Here is a 15,351-nt window from a genome sequence, read left to right as displayed (position 1 = left end):
ACATATGCACAGACACGCGACTTTTAATGACACATAAAAATGATAAAATCAGCCACCAAATTAATTCAAGTGTCACGTTTTATATTTGGTTCTCGACCAATCAAATAAACACTATGTTTGGAAATGAGGAAAAAAATATTTCTTTTTTCTATTGCCTATCCGTAACGGAATCCCAAGATATATCCAGTAACAAAGGTCGATTTGAATTGGAAGTTATGGGTGAGCAACCGCAACAACCAGCTGAACACATGTTTTGCATCATTCATGGTGATTTTACCATCACCATCGACATCAAAATGATCCTTGAATCTGCGCTCTACTTTAGTCCAGTTGACTTGAACATATCCAGCACTGGCCAACAGCTGTAACCACACAAACTGAACGCCCACAACCAACATCATCATCTTGCCCAATTTCTTGAACAGGTATCCAGAACATAGGCCCATAGCCATACCAAATGTTAGTTCCTTTGTGTTGATTAACGATTCATCTAATGCTATAACAGTATGTGTTAAAAAAATAAAATAAAATAAAAAAAAGGCCAAGGTTAATAACCAAAAATCATTTTAATTTCCTCTGATTACAGAGATTATAGAAATTATACAAAAAAAAATCACCGATATCCCGAGCAGGCCTTGGTCGGACACCAACTAGAATAGAAGATTCTCCCCAAAGAGACGATGGTAAGTTATCTCCACAGGGTACATGTATAAAAAAAAGTTTCATGACATGGCATAGAATTTTTTTTTTTTTACCTGGTGTAACTGCAGCACAATGGGCCACATATCGCGACGAATTAAACAACCCTGATCCCGCCAAAGGAGATCGAGACATGATCAATGGGCCAAAGATACAGGTTGTTGCAGTTCCTGCAGCGACCCAAGTGTTGAACGATAAAGTCGGAGTCTTAGCACCAGCATTCCTGAAAGCCGAGCTAATAGCAAGGGATCGAAAGATTGATCGGGGTGTATCTTGATTTGCTGTGAGGGAGGAAGAGTAAAGAATAGATTTAGTTCAATAGTGAATAAAGGTATGGAGCGAGGGAGACTGCAAAGTAAGTATAAGCATCGACCAGAGACGCACACTTGGAGATTGCTGTGGAAGTGAATCGCACACTACTCTGTTGAGCGAATGATGTTAATGGTGATGAAGATCGTATGCACACAGGCTCAGTTATGAGTGTTGCATTGCGAAGAGCAGTGCTTCTGAGAATGGCAGCTGGCCGCAGCATGGATGCAGATGTTAACATTCTAATGCAATGTATCTGAAGAACAGTGAAAGAAGTGTATGAAGTAATGTGAAGACAAAAAAGGAAAAATGTGCGCGTCATCGTAAAGCGTAAATATTTGAGTCGTGCATTAAATCTGACAGATAGTCATTTCTACAACACTATAGTCATATACTGGGACAGAACCTTTTTCATTAGAGTAGACCCATTGTGATGAAAGCGTCATTTATATGATCCTCGATTATAATGTCCGGCCGTTGTACCGCACTATCCCTTAAACCGTCAACCTGGCAAATTTGCCATTATAAATGGGCTTAAAATCCAGCAATTCATGGGCATTGTCTTGAAATTTTATTTCGATGTCGAAATAAATGACCGAAAACTAAACTGTCATGGAGCTATCCTGGCTTCTTTATCTGTGCCAATAAAAAAACTTTTGAAGGCTTTCGCATGACACTAGCATCCTCTTAGGGGGCCCATTGTGTTGTTTATTTATTGACTGGTGTAATAGCAGTGATAATATTCGCCGTAGTATCGACTTGAAAGGAGGGCAATCTGAGTTGATTCATTCTACCGCACCATAGAGCTTGCTCGGCAAGACTTGATTTGTCACATCATTTGCTTCCTCGTCCTCTTGATATATCTGGGTTGGTAAACACTGCTAATAGAGTTTGTTGGGCCTGCTGAAACCAGAGGGAACCACAGCAACATATCATACCCAAGATGATACAAATATCTCTGTTGGAGTGAGTGGTGAACTGTGTGGTTCAGATGTAGTGGACATAAACGGCGAAAGAATGCATCGAAAGGATGTGAGCGGTTATGAGAGCAAGGAAGAAGGGGTTGGTATACCTGCTAAAGTCCTTGGTAAGAGAGCATGAGTAGCAGTTGTGATCACAAGTTGATTTCGGTGAGTCTGCATAACAATGGTATAGTTTCTAGACCCTATCTTCCGCGTACAGCACCAATCATGCGAGGTATTTCTTTTTCTGAGGATTCCTTGTGTTAAACGGTCAGACAGAAAGCTTAAAAGACATACAGACACAACGGTGAAAAAAAAATGTATGCGAGCAAACAGTTGCTGTGTTTATTTGTTGTCTGCACATGCCTTCTTTCATCGCGGGCTTTTTTTTTTCCTTTTTTGTTCGTCAATCACTGTGTGCACGAATTAGGCTCGTTCCTATCCCTCTTCACTTTGAATTAAGGAAAAATGCACCCCGTCAACATTCATTTTTTCGGAATTCTTACCCCTGTCCCCCCGTCAGAATTCCGGTACACCCCCCGTAAAGATTTTCAAAATGTAAATCTTTACCCCCCCGTCAACCATCTTAATTGTGGGAATCCTTACCCCCCCATCAACATTTTGAAGCTGTTTTTAAGAGAAGATTTTCTGTTCTTGGTTACACCTAGATCTAACTAGCTATTTAGTTCGACACCATTGATCCTCTCTTACTTTGTATCTTGCCATCAAAGCATGACAGTAGATCAGTGGATCAGTTCCTTGATGAATGATCTCTTCCTAGATTCGTATTCATCAGGTTCAGAACCCTCGGCAACTTAACATACACCACATGCGTCCAATATAGTCTTAAAAGAAAAAGACAAAAAAACATTGCATTATTATTCAGCGTCAACGCTTGGCGATCCTAAACCATCTTTACAATTAATAGAGGTTAAGATTAAAATACTGTACTAGTTGTGTGGAAATCATAGGATGTAGTACTCTTTTTTTTTTTTTTTTTTTTTTTTTTTGAAAATCAGCTCCAGAATGTTGACGGGGGGGGGGGGGGTAAGAATTGCGCGGTTGACGGGGGGATAAGAATTCCGGAAAGAGAAATGTTGACGGGGGGTCAAGGGAATTCTCAACCGGGGCTCAGAATTTTATTCTGACGGGGGGGTGCATTTTTCCTTAGTCCTTATATAATGTATAAAAAATTCATGCACAATAATAATTTTTTTTTTTTTTTTTTTTTTTTTTTTTAATATCGCGTTCCACCTCCAATCCCCTTCACAGTCTGATCCCTGAGCTCAAGGTGAATATTCTATTCACAATTGCTGCGTGCCATAGTTTTCTAGCAAAAAAAATAAAAAATAAAAAAAGTCTTTGTTTATTTTTGTAACATATTGTGATATTGTTTCATAAACCTGAATGGGCTTGACTTCTTAACCTCACTTAATCGCTTCCCTTCCGCTTCTCTTTCGCGCTTCTCTTTCTCGCTTCCCTTCCGCTTCTCTTTCTCGCTTCTCGGCTTACCTCTCTCAAACACTTATCTCTTCACTTCCTACACTCCACCCCTCTACAAACAACTTACGATGAATCCTAGCAACACTCCTTCGCTGGTCGACCATAGGAGTTACATTGGCTTGTGCGTTTTCTATACTTACTACCCATATCAGTGTCAAATATCAAATTGTCTATAAATCTCACAGTTACCTTCCATATACTTCTTCATCCTTAATCTCTAGTACACCAGAGCAGCTGAGGAATCTGTTCAAAATGTCGAAAGTGCCGACTCAAGATGACATTAAAGGATCGGCCGAGCTATTCGGCTGCAATAATGAAATAGCCATCGATAATAAGCCTTTTGATCGAAACAAAGCCATTGAAAAATGCAAGAAGATATTCAAGGTCACCCCCAAGACTTTGCAGCTGGATGTTGTCGAATGTATTGGCAGTGGTCAAAACTGCATTCTTATTGCTGGATGTGGTTGGGGTAAAACCCTTGTCTACACTCTCCCACTTGTAATTTGGAGAGATCGGATCATTATCATCATCTCTCCTCTGAGAGTATTGATACAGGAGCAGCAGCAGAGCCTTCAAAAGCTGGGGATTAGTAGCGTCGCATTACTCAGTGGAGGGACTACCACACGAGGAACGATCGGCGACGTGGCCGATGGGAAATATAGGGCTGTTTTCATGACGCCAGAGATTATCTTCGACAGCCCTATTCTGACGAAACTCTGGTCAAATCCAAAATGGCAAAAGCGGCTACAGGCAGTTGTCTTGGATGAGGCTCACTGTGTTTGCAATTGGGGCGACAGTTTCAGGACTTCCTATGGCCGTATTGCGGAGCTACGCTCAAAGGTCTCCCGTGGTGTAGCTTTCATCCCTGTTTCAGCTACCCTTCTACCAATGGTTCTAGAGAAGCTCAGAAGCTTGGTCCAATTCAAACCTGATGTCAAGATTATCAACGTCGGTAACGATCGCCCCAACATCAGGTTGGAAGTTCGGCATCTTAGCTCTAAGGATAAGTCCAAGCACCTTGATTTTCTCCTCCTTGATCTTAAAAAAACTATCATCTACTTTCAGACCAAGGACGAGATTAGATATTGGTATAAGCATTTGAAACAGTTAGCAGAGGGCAAGTTCAAGATCGCTGAATATCACGCCGACTTTTCCGAAGGTTACAAGCAAGAAACTATGGAACACTTCAAGCGTGGCGATATCCTCATTTTGCTGGCTACAGAAGCTGCCGGGATGGGGTGTGACATTAGTGATGTCCTTCGTGTTGTGCAGTACAAGTGCTCATCCGCAATCTCGGCTCTTGTACAGCGTCTTGGTCGTGCAGCTCGCAACCCGCAACTTCAAGGTCAGAGTGTATTATTAGTACCACCACCGTCCGTTGGTACCAAGTTTCCAGATGAGGACCTCGCCGATTACATTATGACTAAAGGGTGTCGGTGGAAAGTCCTCAATGACATCTTTGACAATAAGCTTCAACCTAATGAGAACTGTTGCGACATCTGCCGTCCAGTTTCTGAGCCGCTGCAACTTTCTTTCAATGAAATTCGTGTTGACACAGTACCAAAAGTTCGGCGTACGGCAGAACAGAAGGAAGCTGCCAAAGAGGCTATTAAGAAGTGGAGATTGATGGTTTACAAAAGGGATTATGAGCCAGCTTGCCCATGGTTAAGTGCAAACGTGTTATACAATACTGAACTCAAACCTTTGAGGAGGGCTCAACTATCACGCGCACCCCAGGCGCCAAGACGCCAAGCCCAAGTGCCAAGACACCAAGCCCCAACCCTATCAATTATCAGTATAAATAGTCCACTACGTTATAGCCAAATAAAGTATCCTTTGACCTTCGATTCCACCTAAGATCACCTTTGATTGTTACTGAAAAATATTTAGACAGTAGTTATCAGAAGCTAAGATAAGTGAGAATAAGATGTGGGTCCACACACCACATCCATGGGGTATTTATTCATTTTCTGGTAGAGAGACTCGTACCAAGTAACTACATATCTATCTAGAAGCGACATGGGATTATTCAGGAACCATGTCGTGTTTTGTCGCGTCTCTAGTGACGCGTTATTATTATTATATTTTTCTTAGCGTATTAATTTTGGGAATTCCCCTAGTGTGTTCCTAGTGTGTTTTTAGTATTTTTCTTAATCTTATAGCTGGGCCGTTATTATCTTGTATATTGAAATATACAACAGTTACTATTTACATTAAGGCTTTCTTGCATGCTAACGGATGCGTTGGTCGATAAATTAGGCGAAAAGTTTGGCAATGTTACGTCGCCCGAATCGGTAACATCAATTACCGGTTGGACCTTTATAAACGACGACATTTTAACGGAACTCGCCAATCTCCTTATCAATTTAAATAAGGACATCGATAGTGCGTGCCAGCCTGAAATGCAACCGCAGCTCCAAAAGAAGGAGTCCCATATTGACCGGAATGGCCGTGTTCAAAAACCACGGCCTACCGCAAAGCCAAAGATCGCGTTCCATAATATGACCTCTTTTGACTTCTCCAAACGTGGAAACCCCAATGGCAGCTAACATAGTGTCATCTGTCCCAATTGATTGTTGAAACATTTTAGTTTGTAGTAATAAAGCGTACTAAATCTCAGAAATCTATCAGGAAAAAGCTTAAAAAAAAAAAAATTAAAAAATTAAAAAGTTAAAAAATTAAGCATAGCAATCGCGATCCTTCTTTGAGTCTAATCTCAAACCGTTTCTGTGCCTGGAATGCGTGCCTCATTCCTCAATAAAAGGGAAAGTTGTTGCATATTTCAATATGCAATAATAATGGTCCGACTAAAAAACTGATCGATAAAAAATAAAAATAGCGGTAGAAACCAGTGGCAATAATGCGTCACACTAAGACGCGACAAATCGCTGACATGCGAAACCATGTTGTATTATTACAGATAGATATGTAGCTATCTGATACTAGTCTCTCTACCAGAAATGAATAAAATAATCCATGGGTGTGGTGTGTGGACCCACGTCTTATTCTCACTTACTTTTTGACAGTCTACTATCTATCCTAAATATTTTTCAGCGACAACGCACTGGATTGTGGAGTAAATGATGACCTGTGGCCAATTTTCACTTCACTCTTTTTGTGCTTCAAGGGAAGAGTCCGTTTAACATCCACCCAGTTGCAAGAAAATTTGTCAATAGTCTGGCTAGTGACAGCCAAGAAACAACATTGTTTTTTGATCTTTTGATGTCGGATCTTCCTACTAAAACTGAAGCAGAATTCAGCAAGCGTCGGATTGTTCCCCCACAAATAGGGAAGATGAGTTGGGCTTAGACTGTCGTGATACAAATAGGTTTATTGCAAGAGGAAGTGAAGTAGTTTACAGCCAAAACAACTCATGCAGGACAAAAGAAAGTTGGCTCCGAACCGCTTGTTTGGCAAACTCCAAAACAAGCTCTGATATTAAGTAACCGTTATCTTTAATAAAACGCCTGTATCCCATGAAAGGGGCAAACATGAGAGAAGTCCATGTCCGCAAAACACAGATTTTTTTTATTAATAAAAAAAAAAAGAAAACTAACGAGTTAGTCGAACTCTCCTAAAATCATCCATGCTTGGCCTCAGGTGCGGTCATTTTTTTTAGTTCGCTTAATATGGCGCTTTGCATTTTGTCCATGGTGCTCTTCATCTCAGCTGTGCAGATCACAAGTAGACATGGCAAAGCACATTAGGCAAAAATAACATTAAAAAAATTAAAAAAATAAAAAATAAAAAGTACAGATATCAGAAAGCTTGTTCTCTGTTGTTCTCAACTGAATCGAATTGATATCAACTAACTTACAGATACCCTCTTCTAGTGCTCTTAGACGAGATGCAGTTTCACTACCACACTTGCTGGGGGTTTCAGAACGCCCTGGTGGAGCCACGCGGGGTGCCAAGTCCATTCCATCTAATATACGCTTCTGTTTTCGCGACAGGAGCTCATCCGAACAGGGGGTGACAGAGCGACTTGCCCAGGGTTGGGCTGTGAACTGTAGCTCTTCTGAGGTGAGATCTGGCGAGACAGCTTCCGTGATGTGATCTAACTGAGGAGAAAATGGGTCTGGAGGAGAAGAGGATGTCTTGCTAGGATCTGGGGGAGGAGAGGATATCTCACTGGGATCTGGTAGAACAGAGGATGCCTCGCTGGAATACGTTGGATTAAGGAGTTTTGTGGATATGACGATCGGGTTCGAGTCGAGATAATGGTGGTTCCGGCTCTGGTGGTCAGGCAGTAACGCAAACGAGGCGTTTTTTGGACCTTTTTTTTTCTTCGTCAACATTTCTTCAATCATCGTATGGCACGCATGGCATTTGTGGACATGCCGAGAAAACCCTGGTTGCCCAATTTCATCACATCCTTCCCCGGGCGGTTTGAACATGCCATTGTCTGTCAGTGTAGCAATGTAGACGATGCACAGCTTGTTGCCAAAAAGTGGTTTGATGTAAATGTTGGCGGTTGCAGAGGAAGAATGGCTTTCTTTACCATAGTAAGGAGGAGGGGCTGCTCCATGCGTGATAGCCGTGATAGCCGTGATAGCCTTGAGTTTTTTTTGTTTAGCTTTAGGCATCCCAAAACTTGATGTGGATGAGAAGGTGAGAGAGTGAATTTCTTTCATGTTGGCCTTTTTTAAATTTTAAATTTTAATTTCTAGACTCTTTCAAATACAAATGGTTTACTTTACAAAATTCTTATAGTTGAAAGGATTAGCCCTCTGGTTAAAAAAAGTTGCGTGCGTATACCCAACTTTTTTACACCACATGTATCCAGTAGTTTTGAGAAAAGTGGTACGTACCCCAACACTCTTACACCACTTTAGTCCGTCGGTATTATTCTTGCAGCAAGCTCACTTTTTACATGTGTCCAGTAGTTTTGAGAAAAGCGGTACGTACCCCAACACTCTTACACCACTTTAGTCCGTCGGTATTATTCTTGCAGCAAGCTCACTTTTTACATGTGTCCAGTAGTTTTGAGAAAAGCGGTACGTACCCCAACACTCTTACACCACTTTACTCCGTCGGTTGATTTTTTTGCACGTCCACTAATATCTTTATGTGAACTTTTTTTTTATATTATTCTCTTGACCAGTTAATTTGGCCAGCAAAAATCGAAACTTTGTCCTCGGCTCCAGAAGAGAAATATGGGGCCCAGGCTAGAAACAGAAAAAAAAAATTTTTTTTCTTAGAAACCATTTCGCATGTCTTCCACTAACAACATCGTTTCTTCTTCCTCTGCAGTTAGCACTAGCAGGAAACGTGCTCGTGACGAAGTAGAGAGCACTCCCAACGTCAACGAGGTGTCATTGAGTACTCAATCCGATCCAAACGAGTACCGTGGCAGGCTAGTGCCTTTCAAACCAGTGTCCACGGAAAACCTGTCAAGTGTATATAGTAAACTTTTCCTGGATCCGTACCAGTGTTCAATCCGCGGGCGGTCTGACCCTTTGCCAGCCGAGTATCAGGACGGGGATGAAGTCTATCCTCGAGAATGGTTGGTACTCGAAGGACACCCAAGGGCCATGTGCTAAAGCGTGAATGCTTCACGCTATTCCGTCTGCATGAGCCATCGTTGTTCAAGCAGTTGGAGAAGCTCAAGCTTCGGCTGGTCTCGGAGGAGGATTGGGAGACCGCCAAAAAAGCAAGGCCTACTCTGCAACAACAACATAGAGTGGCTGAGGCGTCTGTGGTTGCAAGCACCACAGAGTCAATGCAGGAGTTGGCAGCTAGGGGTCTGCGCAAGGTTTTCACTGAGCTGACTGCTGTTGGCGTGGAAGCGCCTCATAGTAAACGCTTGGAGGAAAGGGCAGCTCTATGGATAGAGCTATATAAGACGGTTGTGCCAGCCAAGCATCCTGTCGATCAAGAGGAGACTGCTAGCGAGCCAAACAGTTCTCCTCGTCATAGTAAGAGAGCTCGAACATCCGTAGAGCCATCTACAAAATAGTATTTTTTTTTCATCGACATTAATAAAAGTGCAATTTGACAGAGTTAGAGGTCGCACTCAGGCACCAGAGTTTTGAAGCATAAAAAAATATATTTGTGGTATCGATCGACTTAAACAACTCACTACTTGAATTGAATCAGGTTTGGCACATGAATTTTTCCACCTTACGCTCAGTGGAAGAAGAGGCTTTCAAAAGATCGGCCTTGCTTTCAGTGTCAATGGCTCAACTCTGAAGATAAAATAAAGCTAAGCTACAAGTATTTAAGTAAATGCAACCAGTGTAGTCTGTATGCATAAATGGTTAATGAGATATGCCTGTCCCTTTAATATTACAGACAATGTTAATAGAGCACAAGGTATCCTTTCCATAACCTAAACCCCACTACTCCTGTGGACAAGATAAAGGAGAGTCCAGCTGGCGTAAGCAATATAAGAGGTCTAACGAAAACCCAGCTACCCGAGTATGTCCGCAATATCGACCATCCGGCGCAGTATACCGTGTATGGTATTGCTAAGCAATATGGCGACCTCGAAATCGAGTTATAACCAATTTCCGCTGAGAAATAAAATCCTTAATTATTATTTATTATTTTTTTATATACTATAAAATGTAATTATTTTATGACAATGGGGGACTCATGTAGTGCGTGTAAAGGTGCTGAAGGCTGAAGGTTTGAGCCTAGTGACGAATGCAAGCTTGGGAAAGGATCACTCACAAACTCGTCTATTGCTGTAAGCTTTAATGACTAGAAAAAAGAGAGGACTTCAGTAGAGTTGAATTAGGTCGTTAGACATGTAATCGGAAAATGAGGAAAAGAGGTGCATTGGGTGAGAACGTTAGGTGTCTGCTGGAAACATGACTGAAGGTATAAAGCGCATTAACTGAAGCGTTAGCCGAGATGTTAAAAAAAGAGTGTACCATATCAAAAAAAAAAAAAAAAAAAAAAAAAAGGTGCAAAAAAAGGTGTAAAAAAAGGTGTAAAAAAAGGCGTAAAAAAAGGCGTAGGTGTAAAAAAAGGCGTAGGTGTAAAAAAAGGTGTAAAAAAAAGGTGCAACAAAAAAAGGAAGCACATCGTTTTTATTAAAAAAAAAAAAAAAAAAAAAAAACAATAATGTGTAAACAACACGCATTCGCAAGATCATACACGCATTCAAACATGGATTGACGAGTGTCGTATAAACTGGGGGCACCTTCATCTGACCTATTGGACCCATAGCTAAGTTTAACGCCAAGGTTTTTTGTTATCTTTGTATGAGTGGGCTTTCCTCGGCCCTGTCTCTTCGCAACCATCGGAGTGAGTCGCACGATGGATCCCGCGGACGAATTCTACCCTCAAGTGTGAATGCTACGACCACTCTGTCCAGACCCACAGGTCACTGAAGGACCATCTCCTTAAGTGTCCAATGGTCAGCAAACTCGTGTTCCCGCGGCCGTGTTCGTGGTGCAAGGAGCCGATGAAGATGACAGAGAAAGCGAAGAAACAAAACTCCTTGAAAGACGTTGCGGCTCTTGCGAGCCACTCCCTCAAATGCGAATCATGGCCGGTTAGCGTGTCTCAGGAGGACTGGCGTTTATTTGAGATGGAGCTTATCGACAACGTGAAGCATGTTGCTAGTGCTGAATTTGCCAAGAATATGTTTATGTCAATATCGATAAAGTTAATGGACGGCGAGAAGCTGTTTGGTTTTGCGCGTGCTCCCCGAGCCTATATACTTAAGAAAGAAGGGAAGTCGCCTTGGTGAGCCCTTTGAACCATCAACAAGAAAGGACACTGGAGGACGCGGACTTGGAGATGGCTCTGAAGCCTCAGCCTTACGGTCGGCTGGTGAAGCTGGAGGAGTACGAGCTGGCGAAGGATAACGACTAGTTTTGGCACATGCCGTTCTTAGGTAACAGCGAGCAGGTGGCAAGGAAGTTGCAGAGCTGTCTGATCCAGTCTGGTAACGACGTTATCATGTGTCTTAAGGTGGAGGTGTACAGCCGTCTTCAGTCCGAGGACCCCCATGCCGATGCATTCGTGGCTTTTCCAGGTAGCAAGGTGGTCAAGGTCGTCAGTCAGTTGTTCAATCATACCAGCCAGCTGATGATTGGAACAACCGCATGGAGTGCTCTAGTGACGATGGGAGTTGTGCTGACGAGTGGCAAAGTTATTGTGGAGCCACATAACATCGTTTTCAATCCTCACAGTGAGTCGCACATATGGCTCAAGAAGGTAGTGAGGAATACCTGTACAACAATGTGGAGCGTCAGACGCGGTCCAACTTTGACGAAGAGGCCACGTACGGCAAGCACGCTGCCGTACATCCTCAGTTTAAATCGCCCTTCACCAGTCCAGTGCTGTTGGCGACTTTGTGGCATTTCAAGCATCAGCAGAAGGGATGGTCAGGCCTCAAGCTTGCTGCCTATATTTTCTACGAACTCTACAGTGACAAGGGCGTTGTGCTGAAGAAGCAGGTGGAGGATTACTTGGCCCTGATTCCGCATGCCAAGCAAGGTAATGGCGGGATTTACAAAAATCTGGAGCAATTGGTCAAAGTCATGAAGGCGGAAGAGACAAGGCCTGTCTCGGTGGAGGTTGATAAAAAGCTGAGCGGTCTTGCAGACAAAATACAAACAGAACTGACTCGTATCAACACCGGTACTATCACAGTCAACGTTGAGGCGCAGCTAAAGAGAATGCTACAACCGTGAAAGACGTATGAGTAATTTTATCATCATCAACGCGGAGTCCTTTACATTTTTTTTCATATCAGATTATGACATCATAATTGACAAAATTTTAAACCGAATAGGAGCACTGGATTATGTCTCCTCCCGCCATGCTTCTATACTATCTTTCTGCGATTTTTATTAAATGACGACAAAGACGATATTTATACAATAAATAAGACTACATGGGTGAAGATAAAAGAACCATTATGAAAAAGAAGGAACCTAGTCTACACTGAATTATATACAATAGAATGGTATTACAATAAACTACAATGTGATGAACATGATTAGGACAATAGATTGCAATATGATACAGACAATAATAAATTACAAAATGATACAGTAGAAGTGGTACTTGAGATGATATACGACTCCACCTGTTGATCTTCTATCGCAAGGCTTGCGAGAACAGTCGCCATGTCTTCGGTACTATTTCGTTCGGAAATGTGCTTAACAATGTTTTGGAAGCGTCCTGCTACCAGCTTTTCAAAGCCTTCGCAATACAAATCTATGGTAATCGGAATATGGCTGCTGCCCAGACAGGAACCTCTGCCAAGAATATTATAGTCACGAAGATGAGCTACAATTCTTATGATATCTTCATCGACAGAAACTGGTGAGTGTCGAGTACTGTTGGGAATCATGTTGTACTGTGACTCGAGCACCGACTTGAGCTTCGAAAACAGACGAATGTTGGTAGATATTGAATTGGCCAATGTCTCCCAGGACATATTGCTTCCCTTCGCTGTATGAATGACTTTTGTCAGCAGGTTATTGTGCTCTTGGTACAAATCCGCAGGGATCCACCCATTCTCCTTGCCCTTCGTATTTATCAGCAAGGAGGACAAAATAGCCTTCCTCCGTTGTGCAGACCAGCCGTAGTGGATCCCATATGTCAAACGCAAGAGCTCGCCTGCATAGTTTTTCATTCCTCCAGCTTGAAACATGACGGTTATCGTTCCCAGCACATCTTGGATGCGTCCGATGTCCCCAGCCTTTATGGCTGCACCCAATTCGATATAAACAAGAGCATCCCTGATAAACAAAGCCGCGTTTGCATTCGCACTGCCGCTTTCCTCGGCGATCTGATGTGCGTTGCGCAACCACTTTTGTATGACAGCGTCGACCCCTTCGCAAACTTTGCCTAAAATATTGTCCGACTTGCCATAGTTCTCTAGCCTGCACTCATAAGCCTGCATGTCGCTGATATTTAGCCCAAACTCAACTTCCCATAGCCGTCTTACCATTGCATCGAAAGTATGCCTTATCAGTTCGTCTGCGACGTGAAAGTTGGATGTATCACGGCCAAGTCGCTTTCGCCCCAGCATGGATATAATAAAACCCAGAGACCCTGGTGATGAAAAGGACCCATAATGAGTACGAAGGATTGTACCACAGAGAACAATTTGGAGGTGAAAGAGCTGTATCACAGGAATCGCCCATTGCATTCGATCGAAGCTTGTTCTATCTTCTCTGCGTAGCTCTTGCAAGGATGCTATTCTGGATATGGTAAGCTGATCCCCCGCAACTATAACTTTTGTATAGTCGGTGAACCACTCTTCAGGCAGCTGCAGCGTGTCTCCCATTATTGTCTCAAGGATCTCAATGTTGCCTGATATAGTTGATTGATCGATCTTCAACGCAGGCAACGGGTATGTTTTTGTCTCCTTTACTTCAAGGGGCTCTATTGAAGGGGCATCCATCGAGCAGCCGTAGGTGGTGAAATGCCGCTGAAGAACGTCGACCAAATGGAACCGAGTGACATCTCTACGGCATTATCAGAACGATTAGCTAAAAAAAAAAAAAAAAAAAAAAAAAGGTAGACTGATTATGCACTTCAGTCGTGTTTTTGTGTCTGTGCCTCACCTTGAGTGCAATTGCCTTGGAATAAGGGTGCAAATGGAGATGAGAAGTACATCTTGATCTTGATCTGGCCCAATATCCTCGCCGAGCACGATGGTCGCGGTGGTCCCATTATCGAAGGAGTCTAAGTTATTGCTGCGCTGGTCATATTTCCGACTGGCCATATCAATGTTATCATACAGCAAGTACCATGGGCGCTTCCTAACTTGGGAACGAACCTCCTGAAGAGAATTCCTTGTTAACGATCTGAGGGCTGTGCAGATCGTCATATGTGACACCGATAGACCACTCACAGCGAGCAAATTTATCACACGCTTTGGACATCCCGAGGCATGCAGATGAAGTCCCATCATCATTTGCAAGTAGCTCGACTTCTGGGAACAGAGTTTCACCAACATGCTAACGATAGTGACACGAATTGCTGGTGCTTTTTCAATGGAGTAAGGGTTGACCGATGTCAAATTGGAGATGATTTTGAAGAGCAGGGGTGCTGATTCCAACTTCTTATTAATTAAATTTAATGAAAATTCCTGGACCACCTTGGGGGACAAATTCTTGGCTGGAAGCCTCAGGTCATCGGTCTTGGTGAGCTCCTCGAGTTCACGTTTTGCGCCATCAACGACAATGTCTGCTGCAGCCCGACCGAGATCGTCGTATGCCTTATTATGAGCCTTTTCGGATTCCAATTGCGATTTCCACGTCTCGACTATGAAAGCAGGACCGCTATTAGCATAAAACCTCTTGACGCTTTCTTGGACGACCCTATGGCGCGATTCAAATACATCTGATAGGAATTGACGTAACGATATTTTTTTTTCCTCTACCAGCACTTTAAAAATATCGACCAAGTAATCATCATTGGAAGGATAGATGGAGGGAGTTTCGTCAATAATTTCCAGCTCCTCCTGCTGTTCCGATGTAGGCGTTGGGGTTTCTCCTTCTTCCAATGCTTTCCACATCTGGCGCATTGTGCTAGAGATGAGGGGCATGAAGAGGTATGTGGAGGATAGACGTGAGATTTGAGGACACATTGACATTTGACACTAACATTGGTTCCGTTTTAGCAATAGTATACATACATGTTTCTCAGCGGCTCAGGAACCGATGGGGTAGCCTGGTTAGGTGTGCGATAGCTCCTAGGAAGCTTGATAGGTTTGAAATTAGGAAATTTGATAGAATCCATCGTAAGTTGTTTGTAGAGGGGTGGAGTGTAGGAAGTGAAGAGACAAGTGTTTGAGAGAGGTATAGTGACCTTCAGCTAATCGCAAAAAAATTTTTCGGAAAAACCTTAATTTGTTCAGATTTTGGACCACCGCAGTCACACTGTTTATGAAGTGCTAATG

The 15,351-nt window shown here is 42.7% G+C and overlaps 5 protein-coding genes across 5 annotated transcripts; 2 read left to right on the top strand and 3 right to left on the bottom strand.

Moving 5' to 3' along the window:
- Window positions 1-52: 52 nt before the first annotated feature.
- Window positions 53-1,308, bottom strand: BCR41DRAFT_347934 (FUN14 family-domain-containing protein). The gene is made up of 4 exons (XM_022023191.1): window positions 1,084-1,308; window positions 756-980; window positions 618-650; window positions 53-496 (listed from the first exon to the last, which is right to left on the bottom strand). Exons 1-4 carry the CDS (start codon window positions 1,247-1,249, stop codon window positions 156-158), a joined length of 765 nt encoding a protein of 254 aa, XP_021884552.1. The 5' UTR covers window positions 1,250-1,308; the 3' UTR covers window positions 53-155.
- A 5,665-nt stretch (window positions 1,309-6,973) lies between these two features.
- Window positions 6,974-8,170, bottom strand: BCR41DRAFT_419753 (hypothetical protein). Its single transcript, XM_022029807.1, has 2 exons — window positions 7,291-8,170; window positions 6,974-7,142 (listed from the first exon to the last, which is right to left on the bottom strand). The coding sequence occupies exons 1-2, from the start codon at window positions 8,105-8,107 to the stop codon at window positions 7,054-7,056; spliced, it is 906 nt and encodes a 301-aa protein (XP_021884551.1). The 5' UTR covers window positions 8,108-8,170; the 3' UTR covers window positions 6,974-7,053.
- Window positions 8,171-8,509: 339 nt separating this feature from the next.
- Window positions 8,510-9,978, top strand: BCR41DRAFT_419752 (hypothetical protein; the record flags this gene model as incomplete). The annotated part of the gene is made up of 3 exons (XM_022029806.1): window positions 8,510-8,898; window positions 8,994-9,411; window positions 9,781-9,978. The coding sequence occupies exons 1-3, from the start codon at window positions 8,687-8,689 to the stop codon at window positions 9,976-9,978; spliced, it is 828 nt and encodes a 275-aa protein (XP_021884550.1). The 5' UTR covers window positions 8,510-8,686.
- A 1,038-nt stretch (window positions 9,979-11,016) lies between these two features.
- Window positions 11,017-11,910, top strand: BCR41DRAFT_205947 (hypothetical protein). The gene has a single exon (XM_022019921.1). It carries the CDS (start codon window positions 11,310-11,312, stop codon window positions 11,877-11,879), a length of 570 nt encoding a protein of 189 aa, XP_021884549.1. The 5' UTR covers window positions 11,017-11,309; the 3' UTR covers window positions 11,880-11,910.
- Window positions 11,911-12,273: 363 nt separating this feature from the next.
- Window positions 12,274-14,980, bottom strand: BCR41DRAFT_318866 (hypothetical protein). The gene is made up of 2 exons (XM_022021330.1): window positions 14,012-14,980; window positions 12,274-13,912 (listed from the first exon to the last, which is right to left on the bottom strand). Exons 1-2 carry the CDS (start codon window positions 14,974-14,976, stop codon window positions 12,433-12,435), a joined length of 2,445 nt encoding a protein of 814 aa, XP_021884548.1. The 5' UTR covers window positions 14,977-14,980; the 3' UTR covers window positions 12,274-12,432.
- Window positions 14,981-15,351: the final 371 nt, after the last annotated feature.

This window comes from Lobosporangium transversale (genome assembly GCF_002105155.1).
Source record: "Lobosporangium transversale strain NRRL 3116 chromosome Unknown BCR41scaffold_6, whole genome shotgun sequence".
NCBI lineage: Eukaryota > Fungi > Mortierellomycota > Mortierellomycetes > Mortierellales > Mortierellaceae > Lobosporangium > Lobosporangium transversale.
The sequence above is the reverse complement of the archived record's forward strand: the minus strand, read 5'-3'. Positions and strand labels throughout refer to the sequence as shown.